At 58.2% G+C, this 24,261-nt stretch overlaps 1 protein-coding gene across 2 annotated transcripts in view; it reads right to left on the bottom strand.

Annotated features, from left to right (window-relative positions):
- Positions 1-24,261, bottom strand: part of COL23A1 (collagen type XXIII alpha 1 chain) — a 314,520-nt gene that overhangs the window by 8,325 nt on the left and 281,934 nt on the right. For both annotated transcript variants that reach the window (XM_054511118.2, XM_064595788.1), the window contains exons 6-25: positions 19,823-19,849; positions 17,962-17,988; positions 16,624-16,650; positions 12,677-12,793; positions 11,816-11,851; positions 11,632-11,658; positions 11,159-11,185; positions 9,491-9,544; positions 8,906-8,968; positions 8,452-8,496; positions 7,078-7,155; positions 5,126-5,179; positions 4,454-4,498; positions 3,540-3,629; positions 2,691-2,753; positions 2,300-2,356; positions 2,058-2,084; positions 1,032-1,094; positions 892-945; positions 663-689 (exon numbers count right to left, since the gene is read on the bottom strand). In XM_054511118.2, the coding sequence (XP_054367093.1) occupies positions 663-689; positions 892-945; positions 1,032-1,094; positions 2,058-2,084; positions 2,300-2,356; positions 2,691-2,753; positions 3,540-3,629; positions 4,454-4,498; positions 5,126-5,179; positions 7,078-7,155; positions 8,452-8,496; positions 8,906-8,968; positions 9,491-9,544; positions 11,159-11,185; positions 11,632-11,658; positions 11,816-11,851; positions 12,677-12,793; positions 16,624-16,650; positions 17,962-17,988; positions 19,823-19,849 (1,008 nt within the window). The remainder of the gene's footprint in view (positions 1-662; positions 690-891; positions 946-1,031; positions 1,095-2,057; positions 2,085-2,299; positions 2,357-2,690; positions 2,754-3,539; positions 3,630-4,453; positions 4,499-5,125; positions 5,180-7,077; positions 7,156-8,451; positions 8,497-8,905; positions 8,969-9,490; positions 9,545-11,158; positions 11,186-11,631; positions 11,659-11,815; positions 11,852-12,676; positions 12,794-16,623; positions 16,651-17,961; positions 17,989-19,822; positions 19,850-24,261) is intronic.

Raw genomic sequence — 24,261 nt, 5'->3', positions numbered from 1 at the left:
TACCCATCATCCACCCATCACCCACCCACCATCACCCATCCACCCATCATCCATCCATTCATCCATCCATCCATCATCCATCCACCCATCTTCCATCTACCCATCATCCATCCACCCATCTTCCATCTGTCCATCCATCCACCATCCATCCATCCATCCACCATCCATTCATCCAACCATCATCCATCTACCTATCTTCTATCCATCATCCATCCACCCAACATCCATCCATCCACCCACCCACCCAACTTCCATCCATTACCCATCCACCATCATCCATCCACCCATCACCCATCCATCCATCTTCCAGCCACCCATCATCCATCCATCCACCCTCATCCATTCATCCATTATCCATCCACCCATCTTTCACCCACCCATTATCCATCCATCATCCACCCATCCATCATCCATCCACCCATCTTCCATCCACCTATCACCTATCCATCCATCCATCCATCCATCCACCCATCAAGTACCTACTCTGGGCTGTGAACTAGACTTGGCACTGGGGACCCAGAGGAAACCAGTCAGTTGGGAGTCCCAGCCCTGAGGAAGGGGGTCACATCCAAGCCCAGCAGATCAGATTACTGTACGGTCAGTGCAAGGGCAGAAGCTACACACAAGAAGAGCCTGATCACTGTGAACGATGAGATACTTACATCTAGTCCTGGCTCCCCAGGTCTTCCCTGAAGAGAGACAAAGAGGACATGTAAGGGGCCAGGGAGGGGGTGTTGGGAGCACTACTGCTGGGATGTTCAGCCTTGTGAGTTGTCCACAAGCCTGATTTCTGGCTCTGGGATGGTGTAGTGCAGGGGGTTGAGTCCCCAAGACCGAGTGACACCGTAAACGTGCAGCCATACTTGGTAGGCATTAAAGGAAGGTCATTACCTTCTCTCCTTTGGTTCCTGGCAGCCCGATAAGGCCTGGCGGGCCAGCTGGCCCCTGGGTGGAAAAGGAATGGGTCAATTACAGGAATTAGTTACAGGAATTAGTGCCCCAGAGGGATAAACGAGGCTCATGACACTCACAGGCAGGCCGCTGGGGCCTCTCTCACCCAACACACCCTTCTCTCCCTTTACTCCATCCAAGCCCTGGAAGCGAAGAGGAGACATCGGTCAGGGGGAAGGGCTCAGACAGACAGCAGGACAGGAAAGCTTGGGGCCTCAGTGTGAGCTGGGGAGTGCAGGGCAGAATGGACACCAGGCTCTCACGGGCTTGACCCCAGCTTCCTTCCAGTACAAACAGTAACCAGAACCCACACATGGGCTCCCTCACACCCATTTCACAGATGAGTAAAGACAGGCAGAGCGAGGGGCAGGGACAGGTCCAGACGCACAGCCAAGAAGCAGCAAGGCTGAAGACCCGTCGGGTTTCTGAGCCCCAGCCTTGGACCTCATCCCTGACAGCAGCTGCCTCTTCTAAACACGACCTCGGGAGGGCCGTGGGGCCAAACAGAACCAGAAGCAGCACATCTGGTCGGGCCATGTGCTTGGCCCCGCTCGGCTGTGGGATTCATGTCTGAGTCCCGCTGGCCTCTGGGCTGGGGAATCAGAGATGTACTCTCCCCCAGAGTGAGTGGAAGAGAAACCAGACCTAGCAAGCTGTGAAGCCAGCTGGCCTCCCCCACACGGGGCACATGGGCAGACCACACTCACGGTTTTAATTTAAGAGCAGAGATCATGACATTATGTAATATACACCAAACCCAAGACTTCATGTCCAGCCTGTGGGCAGTTGAGAGACAGCTCTGTGCGTAGGGGGCAGGGGGGAAGCGTGTACAGAATGGGGGCATGGCACAAGGAGGCAGAGGCTGCAGATGAGGGCTCGGGCAGAGGGACAGGGTGAAAGTACAGAGTCCCAGTGTAGGGCTAGGGGGCACCAGCTCCGAGGACATCAGGGAGGTTGTGCTCCAGGGGATTCAGAATGTTCAGGCCCTGGGATAATACAGAGCTGGTTTGGGGCCAAGTGCAGGGCTCTCACTGCTCATTAGCAAGGCTTTCTGGAACTATCCAGGCTGGGCATCTGCAGTGAGTAGAGGGGTTTCCAGAACTTACCTTGGGACCCTGGATTCCCTGAAGGCCCTGGAGGAGGAGGAGAGTGGTCACAAAGGCTTATAGGCCACTCACTGGCCCCGTGGCCCTGACCTCTGCAGACTCCCAAGCCCAGACCCAGGCTCTCCCATATTGCTTGATGTGTCCCCTCCCCACCGGAAATCCTGTCCTCCCCTGGGTCACAGCTCCAGGCCTGGGCTCACCACCCCTGCATATCTCAGCTACTTCACGCCAAACGTTCTTACCATGGGGCCTGGGGGACCAGGTGGGCCGGGGGGCCCCGGCGCCACTATGATCTGGGCCTAGGAAGCAGTCAGAGATGGGTTAGTCACCCCCGCCCCGTCATACCTCACTCGCCCACGCTTGAACGTACTGGGCATCAGATGAGCACTCCTGGCAGGGTGGTGCTGGGCCCTGAGCCACTGGGCTGAGTCTCTCCAGAAGGGCACTGCCTGGTGGGGGGCCCAGGGGCTGGCCTTTGGGGTTCTCAGACGGGCCTCAGTTGGAGGACATAGCCCGAGGTGCCCCCTTCCCCCTCCCTCGCTGCCCACAGAAAGGTGGCTTTTCTGTCCCAAGGTTTGGGGCCCCTGGGCCAGGCATTGAGGGGAGACCCTGGTCCTCAGCAGCCCCCCTTACCAGACTCTCCCGTAGGCTGTCAGATGCCGACTCTCCCTTTTCGCCCTTGCGACCATCGGTGCCCTGTAGGACAGCCTGGCCTTCAGCCCTTTCTGCCCATCACCAGACCCACCACCCACGGTGGTCAGCACCTCCCCTGCCTTCCCCATGAGGCCTCCAGCAGCAACGATGAGTTGGCCTTTGCAGCTTGAAGCAGTTTCCCCTAAATTGGTGACACGCGCTGGGTGCCCAGCAAGTGGGTGTTTGGAGAGCACACTGACAGCTGTATAAATTATTTCCTGGGGGGCAAGGGGGCACCCAGCTCTCTAGCTGAGGGAGCCCCATGGATGGACATCAGATGCGAAGAGGGGGCCCCTGCTGGCCACTTGAACCCACAGCTCTTTCTGTCCAGCCACAATGACTATGATGGTGGGTATTTTATCATGTGGCCAGCCACCACTCTCAGCCCTGTTGGGCAGGCCCTCGTGAGTGGGAGGAGGTTATCATCCCCTTTTTAGAGGTGGGGAAACCAAGGCCCAGGGAGGTCAGGACACTCGTGCAGGCTTCCAGAGCCAGCAGGGGACAGAGCAGGATGCAAACTTGAGCAGTCAGGGTGGGCTCTAACCACCCTTTGTGCCACCTTTGCGAAGGCCTTGGGAGGTAGGCGGTAGGTCCGTGTACAGAGGCTCAGAAGACCAAGCAGCGAGGGCTGAGTCCGAGCTTTCTTTCCAAGGCTCGGTGCCCCTGGGCCAGGTGGAGTTGGCAGGGCCCCAGCGGTGCCCCCCTCCCCCGCAGCTGCTGTTGTGGGCACACATTGGCCCTGGAACCCCACCGGGGGCAGAGTAGGGTGGGGCCCGCGCAGGCACCTACCGGGAGGCCCGACAGGCCCATCTCGCCCACCTCCCCTTTGGGTCCGGTCGGCCCAGCCTCTCCCGGGTCTCCTTTGGCTCCTTTGGGACCCTGCGAGCCACAAGAACAAGGGGTTGGTAGAACTCAGCAGCTATGTTCCCTTCCCCCACCCCAGAGGGTCCCCAGAGCTTAGTCCTGGCCAGGCTAGACCCCCACCCCTACGTCTTCATCCTGGGTCCCTGCCTCTGGCCCAGGCGGTGAATGCACCGAGGGGCCTGGATGAAGACAGGGGTGCAAGGGGGGAGGGGTGGAGGGAGTGGGACTGGGCAGCCCCTGCAGGGGCGCTTACAGAGCTTGGTGGGGGTCAACCCTGAGCTCGCATCTCAGGAACCTGCACCGGGAGCCCGCAGCCCCCACGTACAACCAACCATCCACCCAGTGCCCCTTCCGGCCACTCATTCTCTCTCCCAGCCAATCATGGAACGTCCAAGACGTGGCCCTAAAGCCACCGCCATGAATGTCCAGTGATGCCCCTGACACTGTGCTGTGTGTGGGGGGACACACAGGTGTGTACTTACAGCAATACTCATAGGACCCAGGGTAAGGGGAACGACATTAGCTAGCATTTGAAGACTCTTCCCTAGATTGCGCCCCGCACACTGCTCTGTGTTTTCCACACACACAATTACGTAAGTCTTACAACTGTGACCATCCTCCCCTCCAGGTGAGGATCTGAGGCTGCCAGAAAGTGAGCAGCTTGCCCGAGGCCTAAGGGCAGAACCAGGACGTGTGCCCAGGCAGTGTACTCTGTCCTGTGGCCTCTAACTCTGCGCGCGCACACACACACACACACATGTATGCACGCACACACACATGCACACACGCAGCCCACCACTAGGCACCAGGATCACCAAGCAAACGAAAGGCCCAGAGACCTTCTCTCCGTCGATTCCCGGGGCACCAGGCAATCCCAGCTCGCCCTGGAAGGGAACAGAAAGCAAGAGAGGTTACGGTGTCCCGTGGTTGAGCCTCAAGAGGGCCTTGTGGCTGGGCTGCCTCCTCTCCCCGATCAGCACGATGTCCCTGGGTTGGATCCCTGAAGTGGGTGGGGTCCAGGAAGGTGCCCACTGGGTGCGCAGCACCCTCCTCAGCTCCTCCGGGCAGATGCAGACCAGGGCTATAATTTACAGTCTGGGAAGTTACAGCTTGGGAAACTGAGGCTCGGGGGGGATCCAATGACTCGTTGCAGGCCACACAGCCCAGGGCAATGGCCGGGACCAGATCTTGCGATTTCCATGTCTCCTGAGCCACGCAGGCAGGCGGTAAACAATGTGTACTGGCCATGAGAACGGCTATGTCTGCCATCTATGGGACCTGGGGACGTCACGAGGGCTTACGCGTGTGACTGGGGCTTCCAGGGAGGAGCTAGGGCTGGGAGCAAGGCATCCAGCTTGGTTAGGAAGGAGCGGGGCCACGTTCTCTGAGCCCCCAGGAGCTGGGCCAGGATGCCAGGAGAGAAGAGGGTGAGCATGGCAGAGAGGGGAGGGGAGGTGGGCGCTGGAGTTAAGGGGCTTGGAGGGGGCCACACAACAGGCCTGTGAACTCACCTTGGCTCCGGGGATCCCAGGTGGGCCTGGGGGCCCCTGTGGCCCGGGAGGACCCTGTATGTGAAAGTCAAGCTGGTCAGTGTTTACGCAGGTCCTCCCCCGCATTGCTGGCTCACCCCTTCCCCCCAGGGGCCAGGGCTCTGTCGGGCTGGCCTGCAACAGGTTGAGGGTCCTCATAGCCTGCTTCCCACCCAGTCCCCCGACTCTTGTCTTGCAGCGGGGGGGGGGGGGGGCAGGGAGGTGGCACCAGGGACCGGGTGGGATACCACGGTGTCCACTGCCACAGTGGGTCCAGGTTCCCCCTACCTTCAGAGCTAGTATCCCCCAAATATAGATTTCTTCACAATACTCCCCTGCTCAAGATCCTGCGATGGCTCCCTATGGCCTCTTGCAGCAAGCATAAATCCCCCGTTGGCATTCAAGGCCAGCTAACAATGTTATCCCTGACGGTGGCCCAGCACTGCCCTCTCTGTCCCTCCCGTGAGCTCTCTGCCCATCGGCTCTGCTGCCGGCTGTCTGCTAGTGCTGGAGAGTCCTGGGTAAGGGATGGCACCTGCAGCATCTCTAGGTCTGACCCCGCTCCCAAGCTCCCGCTCTGGCCCAGGCTTCCCACAAACCACCTGCCCACCGTGGCTCATCGTTGCCCTCCAGACTTGTGCCCCTCCTCAAGGCTGCACCCCGCCCAGCCCCTCCTCCCAGCGACCTGTGCCCTCCTTGCTGGCACCTCCATGGAGACATCTCTGGTCTTCCTATCTTCCTCCATCCTCCCACCCAGGCCCAGAGCCCACCCCCACCCCGCCATGGCCTCCCTGCCTCCAGTTGCCCCCACACCCACTTTTATTCACCTTCCATGCCATTCCTCAGCTAACCTGCCCACAATATGTATGTGTATATATATATTTTAAAGATTTTATTTATTTATTTGACAGTGAGAGAGAGAGAGAGAGAGAGAGAGAGTGCACAAGCAGGGGGAGGGGCAGAGGGAAAGGGAGAAGCAGGGAGCCCAACTCGGGGATCAATCCCAGGACCCTGAGATCATGACCTGAGCCGAAGGCAGACGTTTAACCGATGGAGCCACCCAGACACCCCACAATATGTATTGTGAACCCCACTTCTTGGCTCAAGAACCAACTGTGGCAGCCCACTGCCCATCGGCTGGAGGCATCATTCCAATCTGGCATCCAGAATCTTCCTCCTGCCTCCCTGCACTCAGGCTGCTTCTCCAAGCAGGGCCTGGACACACCATGCCTGTGCATGCCCTTGAGCCACGCCACGCCACACCACACCACACCACACCACACCGTGCAGGCCTGGGGTGGGCCACAGTTACCATCAGCTTGTACTTCCCCGAGGCCTGTGGGAGAGAACTGGAATGGAGCCCAGGTGGGGTCAGGTGCCGAGGGCCCAGTCTGGTCTCTGATGCCTGCCCCTCGCCCTCCCGAGCTCCCTTCCTCGGGAGTCGTGAGTGGCTTGCACCCAACCCCTCTCCCTACGGGGGATGGGTCCCAAGTCTGTCGGCCACCGGGCAGGGCTCAGTGGCGGCGCATCTCCTGAGGTTCCTTGGGGGCAGGCCGGGCCGCTGTCATCCCCCCACCCCAACAGCTACTAGAAGACCTAGCCCTCCAGTCTGTGTTCCCCAGGAAGGTGCCAGGAGGTCCTGCGGAGACCGGACATCAGGAAAGGCTCTGCCTCTTGCCCGTGAGCAGGGAGCTTCCCTTTTTGCTTTGGCCTCAGGGGAGCTCGGGGCCACATAAGCCATATTCACGGCAGCTCTTAGCATCCATGGGGGGGCTCAGCATAGCCCTGATTTCCTTATTGGGGCGCACCTGGTGAAGCTGGGGTCTTTGTGCTAAAATCCGCCCCCCCCCAAAGAAATGCAGGATTGATATGCAAAGTATGTGGTTGTCTTCGGAAAAGAACCAGGATGTATCCTGCTCCTGCCAGGAAACTACCTTAAGGGCATCCAGGATCCTGCCATCGTAGTCAATCACCACTGTGTCTCCTTGCTCGCCCTTGAGGCCCTGGGGACCCTGAGGCAGAGGAAAAGAGAAAGTAAGAATTTCAGGGCAGAGCCTTGGCAGCCGCGTCTGTATCTCAACCAGGGACCCTAGGAACCTGACCCCCACGAGGGAAGGTCCGTGTGCCGTGTGCTGGCTCAGCTCTAACCCGATGGGACCCCCGCGAGTTCATCCTCTGGAATCTACATGGCCACCGGCACCCCAGTCCCTGAGAGAGCGTTCCAGGGCCCAGGCAGCAGGCATCCCGGAGGAAAGCGGGGAGGGAGGCCTAGAGCCAACGGAGGAACCTGCCCACAACGGGTCTGGCTGCCTTTTGCGTGGGACTTGAAGTCCCCTGAGGTCTTATCCCGGAGTTCTCCGATTTTTAATCTCTTTTGATTTTTAAATGTCGGCCAACAAAGGCGCAAAAATCAACACACTCCCCCAAACGCCCAGACACTGTGTAGACCAAGTGCAACTGTCCCAGCTGGATCTTGGCCTTGTGCCCCTGACTCCTAGGCTCTGGTCGAGGCTGTGCACGCCACGCACTCGCAACGAGCACACGTCCACCCGGGCCTGCATGCTCTGTCTGAGAACGCACGTGTCCCCACCCACCTGTCCCCGGCCACACGTGCTCGGCTGCCGGCCCCGCCCTTCCTTTCCGAGCCCCAGGCTGCTCTCTGCGGGGGCCCACTGTGAGGGGAGGGCAGCGCTCTGGTCAGGGGCCAGGGCCTCCGCTGCCAGCAGCCTCCTCGGTCATGATCACACAGAATCCCACAGCCAGTGCCTCATCCAGCCCCGGCCACCTGCGTGACCTTGTTTTTTCCGAGGAGAAAAGCAGCCTCCGGGAGCATGAGGGCACCGAGCAGAGAGAACAGGATCCCGGATGTTGACTTAAAAAGGTGGGTTGATAGCGGCTGGTCACAAAAGGTCACAAAAGATCAGAGACCAGCTGGGGAGGCTGTGGGTCTGGAGAGAGGAGCGAACCTCAAGGTGGGGCAAGGCCCCCCACAGGGGGAAGGTTCCCCCCTCCCCAGGTGGCGCATTGGAGGTCTGTGCTTGAATATGAGAAGACAAGACTCTGGGAGGGCTAACACTCACCTGGGGAGGCCTTGCTTTCGCACATGTGTATTTGAACGTTTTACCAAAAGCAGGTATTGTGAGATTAAAAAAAAAATTTTTTTTAAATTGCTAATGAATGATTATTAAAAAAAGACTCCCATTTCCTGGGACTCTACTGCTCCCCTGGGGCCTCCCCGGGGGACAGGGCCTTCTGAAGAACCCGGCCCGTGGGTCCCCTCGGTGTGCCCAGAGGGGAGACTTGCTTACCCGCAGTCCTGACACTCCATCGGCGCCTCGCGGGCCAGGCTCTCCCTGTGGAGACGTGAGGTTGCAGCCATGTGCGCACGGCCGCCCCATGCCCCTCCAGTCTCCAAGTCACCAAAAAGCGCAGGGCCCACGTGCTGGAGCCCCAAGGGACCAATGTACATGGCCGGCACCCCAGGAACAGGGATCCTGGAAGGAGGGCCTGTGGGAGCCTCCTTGGCCCCACGGTGTGTAGAGATGGGCCACTGAGGGAGACCCTGGCGCCCCTGGCTACAAGGTGATTTAGCCACATGGCTGAGCTTGGTGGAGGCTTGTCACTCACCCAAACCTGTGGCCACCCCCCCTGGCCAGCCTCTGACTGCCTGTGGAACGAGGCCCCTAGGCCCATGCCCTCCCAGGACTCCCCAGTTTCACCCCAGGATGGGGGCACTGGTCTGAGCCGCGCACTGTAAGGCACCTTTGGCCCTGGGGCGCCGTCCACACCATTTTCTCCTCGAGGCCCCACGTTCCCTGGCTCGCCCTGTAACAGAGACATTCACAGCTGAGTGAGGGCCAGGTGCAGGCTGGGGGCTGCCTGGGCCTCGTGGCTTTGAGAGCTTCTTGGGGAACACGCCTGAGCCCCCCTGGGGTTGAGAGGAGATGGGACTCTGGACCACACCACCTTCTCTGGTCTGGGTCTTGGCGTATAGTTAGGGCCCCTCAGGGGCTCTGGAGATATTTTGGAGGCAGGCTGGCAGTCTCCATGGTCTGGGGAAGCAAGGATGATATCCTGGTCCTAGTTGGGGGACAGGATAGAGTGGGGGCCACCTGAGATGGGAACTAGGAGGGCCTGAGGATGTGCGGGGAGGCAAATGGCTGGATGGGATGCCCCACCTGGTGTCAAGTGGGGTCCGGGGCCTCCCCTGGTCTCTCTCTGGCCTGCCCTGGGCATCAGCAGGTGCCCCCCCCACTGTGAAAGGGTCAGCCGGGGGCCTCACCAGACCGATGGGAACTGAGGGAGGTGTGAGGCAGGGGGCCCTGTGGGGGAGGCACAGGTACCTACCTTGGGGCCTGGGGGTCCAGGGAGCCCTGGCTGGCTTGGCGTCCCGTCATCCCCCTGAGGAGAGAGCAGCTGAGGTGCAGCCCTCAGGCCTGGGCAGACCTGCTTTGGCTGTCTCCGCCCCTGTTCCCCCCCCCCCCCCAGCCCTCTGCTGGCACCAGCCCTGGTCACACTGGGTGGGGACAGGGGTGGGGCAGGTTCCCTGGGGCCAGCCCAGAGCACGCGTCAGCAGGGGTGCACCGAAGGAAGGGGTGGGTAGGTGGAGGGGAGGGGATTCGTTCCTTCAGTCAACACATAGCTTGTGAGCACCGTGAGCACCGTCTGTGGGCCAGGCAGGCAGGGTCCCTGCTCAGTGGGGGAGAGAGAGGCCTGAGGGCAAAGAAATGTCCAGATAAACACCTAGGGCCAGGCCAGGAGGTAGAAGCAGTGCTGGGAAGAGAGTGTAAGAGGGTGGCAGGATGGAGGGACTGAGAGGGATGGTCACCTGGGAGAGGGGACAGCTTTTTGGAGACCTGGCAAGGGATGGGGTGGGGGGAGATCACCCCAGGCCAGTGTTTCCCAAATTTGAGTGCGTGCCACCATTCTGATACTTGTCTACCTGGAGAGAACGTCGGATCCCACCGGTTAAGGGCCCAGTCCTACAAGACTGCCCTGGCCCCCCAGCCCACTCCGGGGAACCAGGAGTAAGCCGGCTCTCACTTGTGTTACAGATCAACCCGCCATAGACTGAAGATTCCTCGTCCTTGGGTTCCATTAACTTGCTAGAGCGGCTCACAGAATTCAGGGAAACACTCTGCTTACTAGATTCCCAATTTATTATAAAGGACAGAACTCAGGAACAGCCAGATGGAAGAGATGCAGCGGGCAAGGTATGGGGAAGGGGCGTGGAGCATCTGTGACCTCTCTAGGCATGCTGCTCTCCCCAAATCCTCTGTGTTCACCCACCCGGACTCTCTCAGAACCCCATCCTTTTGGGTTTTTATGGAGGCTTAATTCCATAGGTGTGAGTGATGAAATCACTGGCCACTGGTGAAATTGGTTCAACCTCCAGCCCCTCCCTGGAGGGCTGGTGACCAGGACTGAAAGTTCCAACCCTCCAATCATGTGGTTGTTTCTCTAGGCAACGAGCCCCCATCCTGGGGGGTGGGTGTGTGTCCTCAAAGTCGCCTCATTAACATAACAATAGACCCCTTAAAATCAGGTTCATCACCCAGGACATTCCAAGGGTTTTAGGAGCTCTGCTCCAGAAACCAGAGGACTGAGACCAAATATGGATTTATTATAAATCACAACATCCCAGTGGCCCACCCCTAGTGTCTCTGACTAGGTGGCTCTGAGGTCGGCCCCGAAATGTGCCCGTCTAACAAGCCCCCAGTGATGCTGATACTAGCTGGTCCCAGGAACACACTCTGAGAACCACTGTCCAGACCCCTGAAGTGGGAATAAATTTGCTGTGTTTGCGGAAAGGAAAGAATGCGCGAATAAGTAGTGAATAAACGAAATCGGACTTCAGACACAGAGGACGGAGCAGTCATCCACAGTGAGGGCTTGGGTCTGGTGAGGACTTCCCTGTGGCCAGCCCCTGGCCCTGCCCCATGGGGAGCCCCTGCCCGTCTCCCCAGCCACTTCCCACACACCCACCAAAAAGCCCCTCCTGGGGGCCCCCCTCACCTTCTTTCCAGGAATGCCGGGCTCACCCTGAGGGGGGAAGCAGGGGGATGCAAGAGAGAGATCAGAGCATGGCCCAGACACCAGACCACTTGCTCTGGTAGAAGTGGCCTTGATGACCGGGTACAGCCAAGAGATCCCGGCCCCCCAGAGAGGTGCACATGGATGGTGGGTGGGGCTGACAGTCCTGGACTCCACTCCTGACCAGGTTCCCCCCACGCTGAATGACCCTGGGCAAGTCACTGCTCTTGCAAGTGGGGATGTGACGTCCCAGCCTCCAGGGGGTGTTTCTGAGATGAGGAAGAAAGCAAGGAAAGCCCTTCTCCTTCGGGGCAGAGCCCAGCTCCACCCCCCACCCCAGCAGGCAGAGAAGAAAAGGAAGAGCTGACCTGTGGGGTAGGGGAGGTGAGGTGAGCCCATCCCTCCCAGGCCTGGGGCAGCGGACAGGGAGGGGACAGGGAGTGAGGAGTACTCACCTTGGGCCCTGGGGGTCCCTTCAGGCCCTGGAACAAGAGAAGAAAAAGTATTAAATGGGGTCCTGAAGGCTGCTTCTGGGCCTCCTCCTCTTCTTCATTGTACAGAGGGTGATACCAAGTGCCAGAGGCCAGGCCTGATGCCCTGTGTCGAGGGCCGGCCTCCCCAAATGCCCTGGATACTGACCATCTCGCCGTCCCGTCCAGTCTCTCCTTTGGGACCCTGAGGAGGCAGAAGAGAACCTCTTGAGGGGACGCAGGGGATGAGGGGACGCAGGGGATGAGGGGACGCAGGGAATCCCCGGTTAACAGAGCCCACTCCCCGTGCCAGGCCCTGGGCTGGGGCTGCAAGCAGTCTCTCGTTTCATGAGTTCTTGTTCCCACTTTGCAGATGAGAATGTTGAGGCTCGGGGAGTTAGGTGCCCAACGTGAATAGGAATGGATGAGCCATCTGAGTAGCTGGCTGCCCTGAGAGCGGACCCTGGTGGCAGTCTGGTGGCAGAGCTGGCTCTGCGTGGGATGGGAAGGACAGGCCTGAGTCCCTGCAGTAGGGGAAGGGGTAGTACCACGGAGTCTGGCCTCCAGGCTCTGAGTAGAACTATAGGAGGACAACTGAGCCTAACTAGTTAGTACTGGAGGGAGGGAGGGAAAGAGAAGGAGAGAGAGCCAGAGCTGGCGGAGGGGGTGGGGCGTAAAATCTGGGGAGGAAGCGCCCCCATATGGGTCTCAGGGTTAGGGTTAGGAATGCGACTAAAATTGCAACCAAGGTCAGGTTTAGGGTCTCTGGTTGTATTTGGGGTTAGGGTGGAGGGTAAGAGTTGGGTTTGGAGTCAGGTCAGAGTGCAGGGGTCAGAGGTAGAGTCTGGATACTAGCCAGAAATGAGGGTACGGACCAGGATTTGGGAATGAGTTTGGGGTCAAGGTCTTAAACGGCATGAGGTATAAGGCTGGAGTGTGGCAGGTGTCTGGGTTGGCTGGGGTTGGGGTGCGGCATGGGTCTGGGTCTGGACTGGGGACAGGGGTATTCCACCTCTGTGCCCTCTCTTACCGCAGGGCCTTGTGCTCCCCTGGGGCCATCTTTTCCTGTGTCTCCAGGAGGGCCCCGGGCCCCAGGAGGTCCAGGGGGCCCCGGAGGCCCAGCAGCTCCATCTCGCCCTTGGTCTCCCTGGAAGAGATGGGTCCTGGCTTACTGTGAGGGGGAGGGAAGGGGCTCTGGTCTCCGGAGAGGAGCCTCTGCAGACGGACGGCCCGATGCCTTCTCTTCCCCAGCCCTTGGTGGGCTCAGAGCAAAGTGTTGGGCTTCTCCCTGCTTCTTGGCGGCCGCAGGAAGGGACAGGTCCCTGTACTTTGGCGTAAAAGGCTAACAGGACCTTCTACACTCCAAGGGATGTGCCATCTTCCCAGCCCTTAGTGCCCGGAGCCCAGCTCTGGTGTTTCGTTGAGAGATGAGACACGCTGGGTGCGGGAGTGAAGCATGTGGGCCCCACCAGCCCCCTTCTTCCTGGAAAGGGGGCGGCACACGTCCTGAAGGACCCTCCTCGTTGGTCAGCTCCTACTTTATTCAGTGCTGGAGGTGCGCTTCTGGGCACTTACCCAGAGAGATGAAAACTCATGCAAATCCTCACAGCAGCTCTTAGGTGTAACGGCCCCAAACTAGAAGCAACCCAAATTGTCCTTCCGTGGGTGGATGGTTAAGGGACGGGGCTACAGCCCTGTCACGGAGCCCTGCTCGGCAATAAATGGAAAGGAACGAGGAGGCACAGCCATGTTACAACGACTCGGATGCATCTTGAGGGAATGTTGCTGAGTGAGAAAAGCCGATCTTACAAGGTGACCATACTCTATGGCTGCAAATACACCACACGGCTGACACGGAAAGATCACAGAGATGGAGCGTGGGTCAGTGGCTGCCCGGGGCGGGGGTAGGGATGGGCGACTGTAGCAGCACAAGGGATCTTCGTGCGGTGGTCACTGGAATCTCCTGAGCGTGATGACGTCGCCCAGACTTAAGCACACCCAGATGGGCAAAATGGCTGAGCTCCGAATGGGGCAGGTGGATTGTGCCAATTTCCTGGTGGTGAGACTGTACTCCGGGGGAGGCCGGATGTCACCATCGGGGGAACGTGGAGGACAGGTGCATGGGGGATCATTTCGTACAACTAATTGTGAACCTACAGTTATCTCAAGATAAAAAGTTGAAAAAAAAAGAGCAACGAAAGGCCACAAAGTCTCAGTCATGCAGCAGCCTGTCCCCGACTCGAGGACCCGGTGTTAGTATGGGGTCAGACCTCAGGCAGCCGGAGCCCTCACCTCGTGGTCCCAGCTGCAAGGATGGGGGAACCACAGCGCCACTGGTGCTTTCTGTGGCCTCCGTGGTTCCCGCCCAGCACTGGCACCAAGCATAGTCATGGGGCTCGGCTGGCTCACCACGACAGCAGCCCCCAAACTTCCCGTGGACAGGAAAGGAGGAAGCCTCTTGTGGAGGTAGCCCCCGCTGCGTGCCCAGCACTGACCTCTCCGGAAGCTGGCTCGCCCAACCCTTGCGACCACCTGGCCAAGGCCCTGCTATGGACCCATTTTACAGATGGAGCAGTCAGGAACAGAGAGGGTAACTGTCTCCCCAGGGTTACAGAGCTAAGAAAGGCAGCACCTCTTCTGGCCACTGAGGCAAGCGATGCCTTTTGGATGCATTTTTAATCCCTGGATCCCATGATGTGAAGGTTCACCTTTCTGGCCAACTGGACTTTCAGACACAGTTCATTTGTTTCCCCCAATTAAAGAATTAACTGAGGCTCTCAGTGTCCACCACTCAGGGTCCCGACGCAGAGGCCATGACTCCAGTCCAAAGTAAAGAAAACCGACAGTTTGGTTAGCTAGCCCAGGCGCGGGTGGGGATGGTGGTGGGTAATTCCTCTTCCATTTGATGCTGTGTCAGGAAGACTTGGAAGATACCCCATTCCCCGCTGTTCCCTCCACAGCCCAGGGCCCCACGATGGGCACCACTGGCCGGACTCTACTTAATGAGGAGGAAAATGGGTTTCGACACTTGAGCAGGCCCCAGCAGAGGTTTGTAGGCTTGGCCTTGAATGACTTGGGACACGAGGCTGGCCTTGTATGTGCACTGGGATCGGCTGGCTGAGGTCTAACCCTGGAAATGCAGGGGTGAGTCAAGGGAGCACGCAAACCAGCAGGCCCGGACACGCCTTGAAGATGCGGCGACTGTACCCATGATGGTCTCTACTTATAAAGCCTGGATTGAGCTGTGGGAAAACCATCTGGCCAGCAAACAGGTTGTGTGGTCAGGAAGGCAGAAAGGGTGACTTAGGAAAGGACAAGGCTGTTTCTGAGGGCAAAGCCACTTCACCCAGACCAGCGACCGGGAGAGGCAGACTCTCCAAAGGTGGCCACCATGCTCGTTCCCATCCCACAGGCCCCTTGCAATGGGGTCCCACCCACCACACCCCATCAAGAGCTGGGGGCCTGTTCCTCTCTCTCCACCTTGACTTTGGATGGGCCCCGTGACTGATGGGACGGACAGGATGCTGAAGAAGTAAGGCCTGCCAGGCTCTTAACTGGCCTGGCAGGTACGCTTCCAGCCTCCTGGAATGCTAGTCTTGGGATGCCCCTCTGGGAGGCCCACTGCCACACTGGGAGAAGCCCTGAAGCACAGAGATTCCCCCAGCTGAGCTCCCAGCCAACAGCCGCACCGACCGAGGCCAAGGGAGGGTGCCATTGTCTTGGGCTGCAGGCCCAGCAGCCTCTGCCTTCGATGAGCGAGATCCCCCCACCAGCCCACAGGGTCGTGTGGGACAGTGACACGTTGCTGTTTTAAGCCCCGGAACTCTCAAGGGCGGAGGTTGTTTTGGAGGTGGCTTGAACCTTGGGACAACGAGGGGACACCCATGAAGGGCGGAGGAAGGGCTTTGGAAAGGATGTCTCGTGACTCCCGGGCTGGGGGAGTTCTAGTCTTTTGAGACGTGGGCACCCCCTTTTCAGAAGATCAGCGTGGCCAGCCGGGGCTCTCAGCTCCTGCTTGTGACCATCTGTGATGTGGGCCCTCCTGGCCTGGTGCACAAAGCAGGCTCGGAGCTGTGAGGCTGCAGAGCTGGGACTGGGACCCTGCCCACACCTGGTCCTGCAGCTGCTTTCCCTTCCCATCCCCCATCCACAGTGCCCACCTCTCAGCCCTGCTCCATCCCTGCCTCTAGGGCTTACAGAGGCAGGCTGGGGGGACTCGCTCACCCACTACAATTTCCACCCATAACCTTGAAAACCCCTGGGAGCACACCCCTCTAGTGCAGTCAGGCCTCCACCCCGGTGGTGGTAGGAATGGTGGCGGCATGCCTTTGGGGCCCCTTACATGACCCTCTCTCTGCCCAGATCTGCTTTGTGGGGCCCACCCCACCCGGGCTCTGTACTCTGCTTCGTTGAAGAGACCCCAGGCTTGGCATGAGGCCCTTCTGGGTCCCTTGGGCCTTGGGGACACTGAGGGCCAGGGGATCTACTGTCCCCATGCTGGGTGCTGGATGCCCATGTTTATGACTGCAATGAACCTTCGCCACAGCAGCTTGGGTCAGGGGCTGTCAATCCCACCCACCACAGTTGGAGAAACTGAGTCACAGAGGGGAAAGTGAGTCGCTCAAGGTTACTTGGCTGGTAAGTGGCTGAGCTCAGCTGCTGACCCATAACCTTCCCTCTTCCTGGGGTGCCAGCCATCCTCAGGAAGGTTAGTCTCGGGTCTGGGGCCAGTGCTAGCCCTGCTGTCTCCCCTGCCCCCCATCCATGGTGACAAGTAGGACTGGGAGGAAGCCCTGGGACTTCCATCTTGTGGCCACTTAAGTGAAACCACACAGAAGGACGGACGGTGGGTGGTGGGCAGAGACCGTGGGCCCGTGCGGTAAGGTGTAGGGAGCCAGAAGAAATGCTAGATACGCCTTATTATACGATAACACAAACTGTGTGGGGCGGGTGAGGGGGTCTTGCGTCAGCTCTTACCCGAGGGCCAAGGTCTCCGGGTGCACCCTAAAGACAAGAAGCAGGAAGACAGATCACTGCTACTATTATTACTTTATCATATGTATTGAGCATTTACTCTGTGCTCTGTGCTTTACATGCGTAGTCTCACCCAAGTCTAACAAACATAACATGTGGGCTCTATTTTTAATCTCCATTTCCAGTGAGGAAACTGAGGCACAGAGAGGCTAAGTAACCAGCCCAAGGTCACACAGCCAGCACACGCAGGGCTTGGAACCAGGCGCTGTGTTGTCTGGGGCCGGTCCCTAGACTCAGCGGAGCAGAGACGAGCTGCTCCCACCGTGTCCTCTTGGAATCCTGGAACCTCGACACAGTGAGGGCTGGTTGATTGTTTGAAGTCACCAAGTTTTGGGGCAGGATGTTACGACGTGATGAATGCCAAGATGCCAATTTCTCTCTGAGTTCAAAGCCTCTGCTTTGTTCAGCCGGAGCCAACGAGAAGGGAATCTCTGTGAGATTGCTTTAACTGACAGATGGAGAAACTGAGGCCCACGGAGCCGGCCAACCCATCGAAAGCCATGCAGTTGGTGGTGGAGCCCTAACGCAAACCTGGATGCTCTGAGTCCTGGCTCCTGTACCCGGCACAGCTCTGAGGGTGGATGGGGACCCTGGCCGCCCTTACTTACCTCAGTGGGCACATCAGAGCAGGGGGCTGGGGTGGATGCGGCTGGGGTTCACCCAGCCCTTCCCTAGAAGCGTCCTGCCACACCTGCATCTGCTCTGGCCCCTCCCTAGCTCTGATCCCACAGTGGGACACACGGGTGGCCCCTCTCGCCCCCTCCCTTCCGTGGCACTTGGAGGTCCCAGCCCTCCAGGGGTCTGCCGTGACATTTCATGCCGAATGCCAGGGAGGCCTTTCTCACAAGGGGCTGTAAAGATCACAGGGGCAGCTCTTGGCCATCTGTTTGCCTGGGGGGGGCATGCACTCGTCACAAAGAATACCATCTATAATGACTGTTCAACTCTTCCCCCCACCAGGCTCTCCTGCCTCCCCCCCCCCGCCGCCTTCATGAATACTTGCTTTGGAAACTCCTTATTTTGGGAAGACTGTGCTTTGAGTTTTGTCTTTCTCCGGTGGAGGGTGGGACTCCAATGTCACCCCCCGGGCACTTGAAATTGTTAAACATAAGCCGTGTAATCATTAGGAGGGAGGAACTCTTAGCCCCACTTTCCAGATGGGGAAACTGAGGCTCCAGGAGGGGTGTGACGTGCCTGGGGCCACACTCCGGAGCTGGGGTTTGGGAGCAGGTTTCTGGCGTCCATCATATCCCCAACTAGACAGCTGCCAGCATCACTTACCTTTTCCCCTTTGGGGCCTGGAAGTCCCTGTAGAAAAAAGGTGCAGAAAGACAGGCATGAACGAGGAGGACTGGGCTGGCTCCCCTTCTGGCTTCCCTAAGGCTGTGGGGGCAGAAGGGCCTGTGAAGCTGAGCAGAGCTGTGGGTAGCTGGGTGGGGAAACACGTAAGTCTGTCTGCTTTTAATGAGGGCTGCCTTTGCTGGCCCCAAGGAAGCTCCACACCCCAGTCCTCTGCATGAGGGAGGCAGGGGACTTGAGGGTCGCCGGGACCTCTCAGTTGGGGTAGGGGCGCATGTGCTGTCACTCCCCCCAGAGAGCAGAGCCCTTCCAGCTCAGCCCCTGCTGTGCCCGGCAGCCGCTGCCCCCTAACTGTCCATTATCCCTTCAGTCCATAATGGTTTTGCTGGTTCATTCACTTAACAACTTGTCCATCTAGGAGGTCAGTTCATTCCTCCATCCTCTAATACGGTACACATCATCTGGCAACACCTCAATCACTTCTTTCATTCATTCCTCACTTCCTTGTCTGCTCAACCATCATGCATCTGACTGTTGGTACAATTATTGATTCATTACCTCATTTGACTATCTTTCCGTCCAAACATCCTTCCTTCCTTCCATCCACCCACCCATCCATCTGTTCATCAGCCCATTCATCTATCTATCCATCTGTCTATCCTTTCATCTAAACATTCATCAGTCCATTTGCCCATCCATCCATCCATCCATCCATCCATCCATCCATCCATCCATCCATCCATCCATCCATCCATCTACCGTACCTTCCTTCCTCCTATCCTTCCATCTATTCATGCATCCATGCATGCATCCATCCATACTTCCATCTATCCATTCCTACATCCTACCTTCCATCCACTCACATATCCATCTGTTTATCAAACCATTCATCTATCTGTCCATCTGTCTGTCCTTTCAACCAACCATTCACCAATCCGTTTGTTCATCCATCCATCCATCCTACCTTCCTTCATTCCACCCATCCATCCATCCATTGTTCCATCAATCCATCATACATCCTCCCTTCCATCCACTCACCCATCCATCTATTCATCAACCCATTCATCTATTTATCCATCTGTCTGTCCTTCCATCCAACCATTCGCCAATCCATTTGTCCATCCATCCATCCACCCATCCATCCATCCCTCCTTCCATCAATCCATCCATATATCCATCCTTCATCAATCCATTCATATATCCTTCCTTCCATCCACCCACTCATCCATCTGTTCATCAACCCATTCATCTATCCATCCATCCAACCATTCATTATCTAACTATTCATTATTCATCCATCCATCATCCATCCACCCACCCACCTACCTATACATCCAAATCCAACTATATATTTAATTATGCTGTCTCCCTGAGCAGCTTATTCATTGTGCTGAAGATGCCTGTGGACTGCAGGCTCCTGCCCCAGATGTTGAGAACTCATCAGCCCAATGCCTACCACTGAAGTCTTGAGACTGCATGGGAAGATGCTCTGTGCCTGGGGCTGGCTAGGAGGGGCTTGTTTGTTTTGAAGGCTGACTAGATGTCAGGGATGGTGCTATCCACACTTCTCCACATCCCCAGCATGTTGGGCTGGGTAATGTGGGGAGCGTTAACAGACCCATTTGACAGAGCCTCAGGCTTGGGACGTGAAGGGGCCTCCCCAAGGCTGAATAGTCAGCAGGTAGTGAAACTGGATTTGAACTTCAGTCTGATGCCTAAATGACTTCTCTCCATGCTGAGCCATGTATCCAGTGGCCCCTTCCCTCTGGCACCCCACCATCACTTCCAGCCCCACAAGTGGCCCAGTCCCAGGACCACTTAGAATTGCCCTGTCATCACTTACGGGCTTGCCATCCAGACCTAGTGGCCCCTGGAAATGAGAGAGACAGAGAGCACAGGTTACACACCAGAAAGGCATTTCCTGCGTGTTTTATGACCCAGAGGCACTACTGAGTATCAGAGACCAAGACCTGACATGAGCCCACGGTCTGAGTACATTTCACACGGACCTGGAGTGGAGGCATCTGGATCTTGCTGCCCAGAATCCCCTCCTCTGACAAGAGAGCCCCTCTTCTTCTCCAGGACCACCCCCATCTGCACATACGGGGCTTGGGCGTGTGGTCACATTCCCTCAACCAGAGTGAGTGGTTCAGGGATGAGCATTATGTCTGGGACTTTGAATGGCGGCCCCTTTAGGAGAAAGAGGGCTCTTTTCTCCTGATGGGGCTAAGGTGGAGCTCCTGGGGGTACCAGGTGGCTTGAGGAAGAGCCAACAGAGAGGAAGTCAGAGTTGAAAGACAGAGAGAAAAACGGGGCAAGGGGTCTGAAGCTGAAATCACCCACCCCTGCACACTTCCATTTGTCCACGGTTTTTCTTTAAGCCAGTTCGAATTGAGTTCTGTCACATGTAAGTTGACAGGGACTGAATGTGTCCCCACCCCCCAGATGCATGTGTTGAAACCCAGTGTGATGGCGCTAGGAGGGGGGTCTTTTGGGAAGCGATTAGGTCATGAGGGTGGAGCTTCATGAAGGGATGGCAGCCTATTTAGAAGAGAGGCTCCAGAGAGCTGCCTGCCTTTGTGTCCACCACAGGACACAGGGAGGAGACGGGCACCTGCAGCCTGGAAGAGGGCCTCCACCAGAACCCGACCAAGCCGGCACCCTGACCTCAGACCTCCAGCTTCTAGGACTGCAAGAAGTCGATTTCTGTTGTTTCTAAGCCACCCAGTCTGTGGTGCTTTGTTGGGGCAGCCAAAACAGGCTAAGACAGGACTGGAAGAGTCCTGAAGGCTCTTTGAGTTCCCTGCACTGCTGTGGCCTTTGCAGGCCAAAGTCAAAGTCAAGAGAAGCCAAATCGCTCAAGGCTGGGTCCCAAGGGCTGGGACATCTCAGAGGCTCTGGGGGCTCCGTGGTGTTAGGGACCGCTGCCAAGCAGCCCCCACAGCCACTGCCCACTTAGAAAGCTCCGCTGAGCTCCACCACCCGGTGGGAGTATACAAGAATCCAAGGGCAGTGCCGCAAACCGGGTCCATCCGTTCTCTGTCAACCCCTGTCCTCCTCCCTGCCACGGCCTCCTCATCCCCACAGACACCGCAAATGTTCTAGGCAGCTCCACTCTCCTGAGCCTTCGCGCACACCGCCTGCCTGCCTGGCACACCCTTCGCCCCCTTGTGCGCCATCTTCAGCTCAGTCACCTCCTCCTCCACGAAGCCCTCCAGGCTCCTCCACTCCCCAGAGTCAGGCCATCTGCTCCTGCACCCAGCACTTTTTCTAGGTGTCGCACATGACACCATGCATTGTTACTGTGTGGTCTACACAAGTCTTCCAGTGGATCCAGGAAAAGGGTCTGATCCCTGTGTCGCCAGTGCTCGGATGAAGCCTGGCGCAGAGCGTGCACCTCTCAATGTGTGTTGAGTCAAAGCAAGGAAAGGTAGCGAGAAAGAAGCGTGTGCAGATACATAGGGGATAAGACGGAAAGTTCAGGGCAGGACAGACAAAGGGTTCTGCCAATTCTGAGCAGGATGACAGCCTGCCAGGCTCTGGGGGGTATTGGGAAAGATTAGGGAGTGCTAGCCTGAGAAAATAGCATTTGGGCATTTAGGGACGGCACCATGGGCAGAAAGCACAGCCCTGAGGCAGAGGGCCTGTGGGCAGAGGGACAGCTCTGCCTCGCATCAACCTCCCTCCCATCCTGGTCTCTCTCACATGGGTCTGTCCCTGTCACTGTGGAGGTTGTGCTCCCCGGCCCAGCTCTGGAGTCCTCTTGGCCAGGGCCAGCCTCTGCCTTGCGGTTGTCCTGTGTCCCTGGTCTTCCTAAGCTCTCTGCTTCTTTCCCATCTTCATGCCTTCGCATGGGCTGTTCCCTCTGCTCGCTGGGCCCTTCCCTGGCTCCTCCATCTGGGAGACACTCTCTGGCTCCGGGAAGCCAGTCTCTCCTCCCTCGGGTCTGCACACGGCCTGGGAGCCAGCAGCCCTGGCCGCCGGGCCCAGCAGGGAATAGCCAGTTTCCCTGGCTCAGCCACCAGACCTCCCTGAACCATACAAGTCCTCTGATGCCCTAAGAGGGGCTACTCCTTGAGGCGTTCACACCAGGGCCTCGCTCCAGGCAGGAAACCAGGGCAATTCTGAAAATTTGTCCCTTAAGTGCCTCTGGCCACCAGCCTCAAGGTCGGCTGAGGGTCTGGACTTCGGGGCAATGCCCTGGGGGCAGATGGAATCCCAGGAGATGGGTAGTGCAGCCATTCCAAAGTCTTGGGGGTCTCGGCTCTGGGGCTCCTGGTCAGGTCCTCAGCCCCAGCCCCAGGCCCAGGCCTCGTTGCTGAGGCTCACCAGGAGCTGCCTCGCTGGCCCATCTGCTGGCTCCTGGCTGTTCTGACCCCTGGATCCACATGCCTGAGGCCTCCTCCCCTTAGTCTGCTAACACTGGGCCCTGCACCTCCTCTACTCCCCACGCTCAGGCCCTGCTAGGCCTCATGGGGCTCAGTCCCACCCTGGGTCTCACCTGGGGGCTCTTCGTGGCCCCCATACTCAGTCTGAATCACCACAGCAAGCGTGTAAGGCAGGTCTTATCATCCCTCTCTTACAGAGGAGTAGACTGAGGCCCAGGGAGGGAAGGCCTTGCCCCAGGCCAGGCAGCCAGTAACGAGGCAGGGCTGGAGCCCAGAAAGGCACTTCAGGTCTCTGTCCTCTGGGCGCCGACATTCCTGGCCACGCTCCCCCATCTGCCCAAATCCACCCTGCAGATGAAAAAGACTGAGATGAAGAAGAGACGAAGGTGCAGCTTAGAGCTAAGTTAATGTCCTTCCTCTTCACGCACTGGGAGGGAGGACACAGTGGGCCTCACGGCCAAGTCACTGGCAGCTGGGGGCCCCTGACAGGGCCTGGGACCCCGTGCAGGGCTGGTCTGAGGGAAGCGGGCACCCCTCCCCTTGGGGCCACAGAGGCAGAGACTCTCTGGGGCAAGTCTACGAATGCTCCAATGCTCATCCACATGGACCCCACTGAACCCTGCCATACCCTGCACGGCTTCTGCTCTCACTGCCGCCCTGGGAGGCGGGCCCCGGGGCCCCATCCTGCAGATGAAGAAGCTGAGCCGGTGGGACCGCCCAAGGGCTGAAACAGGCTCTCCTCTCTACGCAGTGCTCCCTCCCCTGCAGCATAGGGCAGCACGGTTGACAAGTGGCTGTCCCGGAGGACCTAGGATGGAGCCTCGCAAGCCTTGCCTTCCTCTGGGATTCCTGGGATGTCTGCCTCCCCAGCTGAACAGACCCTCTCTGGGCAGGGCTCTCTGGGCCCTCTATCACCCTAGCCCTCTAGCAGAGGGAGTGCTATGTGGACCTGGGAGAGCCAGTCAACCTCTCTGAGCCTCAGCATCTTCCTTACCTGTTCTCCCCAGCAGGGCTGTTCCTGCCCTGGGTTCGCCCCAGTTTTCCCCTAAACTCTGCCACACCACAGCCTCCTGGTGGCCCCTGGGATTTGGAGAGAGCTGCTCCAGAGGTCTCAGGGCTACATCGGGTGCCTCTGGAGGCCCACGGACATTCACCCATCATGCTGTTTCCTGGCCCCAAGCTCTGCTTTCCCAGTTCTCTCCACTGCACACAGTCCTGCCTCCACCTGGAGAACTCGTACTTATTCCCCAAGGCCCAGCTCAGATGGCCCTTCTGGGAGCCTCCCCAAGGAGAAGAAGCATCCCCTGAGTCTGTCTGCCCCAGAGCTGGGTCCCCATCCTTCTGGAAGAGAGCCCCGTGGCCGAGCTCCAGGAGACACGCCAGGCGGTCAGAGGAAGCCGGCTCTGGATTCAGACACACCTGGGACCAAATTCAGCCTTTCCCACATGCCAGCTGGTGACCTGGGCCTCATCATCTGTGACAGGGAGATGCAGGCCTCCCTGTGTTGCTGGCCTGTGTGTGTGTGTGCGTGTGTGTGCTGCTGAGAAGGGGCTATGTGTGCTGAGTGAAACATAGGAACTGTGCAGACAGAGACAGGACAAAGCAAGCCTCCTTCTCTTCTCCCCAGCTACTCTCTTGGGGGGCAGCACAGGCACCGGTGTCAGCATGACCCCCCCCAGGAAGCAGTCCGTGCCCTGGAGAAGCACATACGTGGACCCCCGCCTTTTTTATTTTGAAAGTCCTCTATGGGCTGAGCAGCATACGTCTGTGGGTCCATCTGCCTTAATGGTGCTGGGGAATCTGGTCCCTGGCCCTGCAAGGCACATCATAGCCCTCCTCACTGCATTCCAGGAAAGGCCTATGACATATACTGAGACCCGAGCATCATCCCCAC

Source organism: Mirounga angustirostris, unplaced genomic scaffold, assembly GCF_029215605.1.
Source record: "Mirounga angustirostris isolate CCGP_5_RB_7025 unplaced genomic scaffold, mMirAng1.0.hap1 SCAF_7, whole genome shotgun sequence".
In the NCBI taxonomy this organism is placed as follows: Eukaryota; Metazoa; Chordata; class Mammalia; order Carnivora; family Phocidae; genus Mirounga; species Mirounga angustirostris.
The sequence above is the reverse complement of the archived record's forward strand: the minus strand, read 5'-3'. Positions and strand labels throughout refer to the sequence as shown.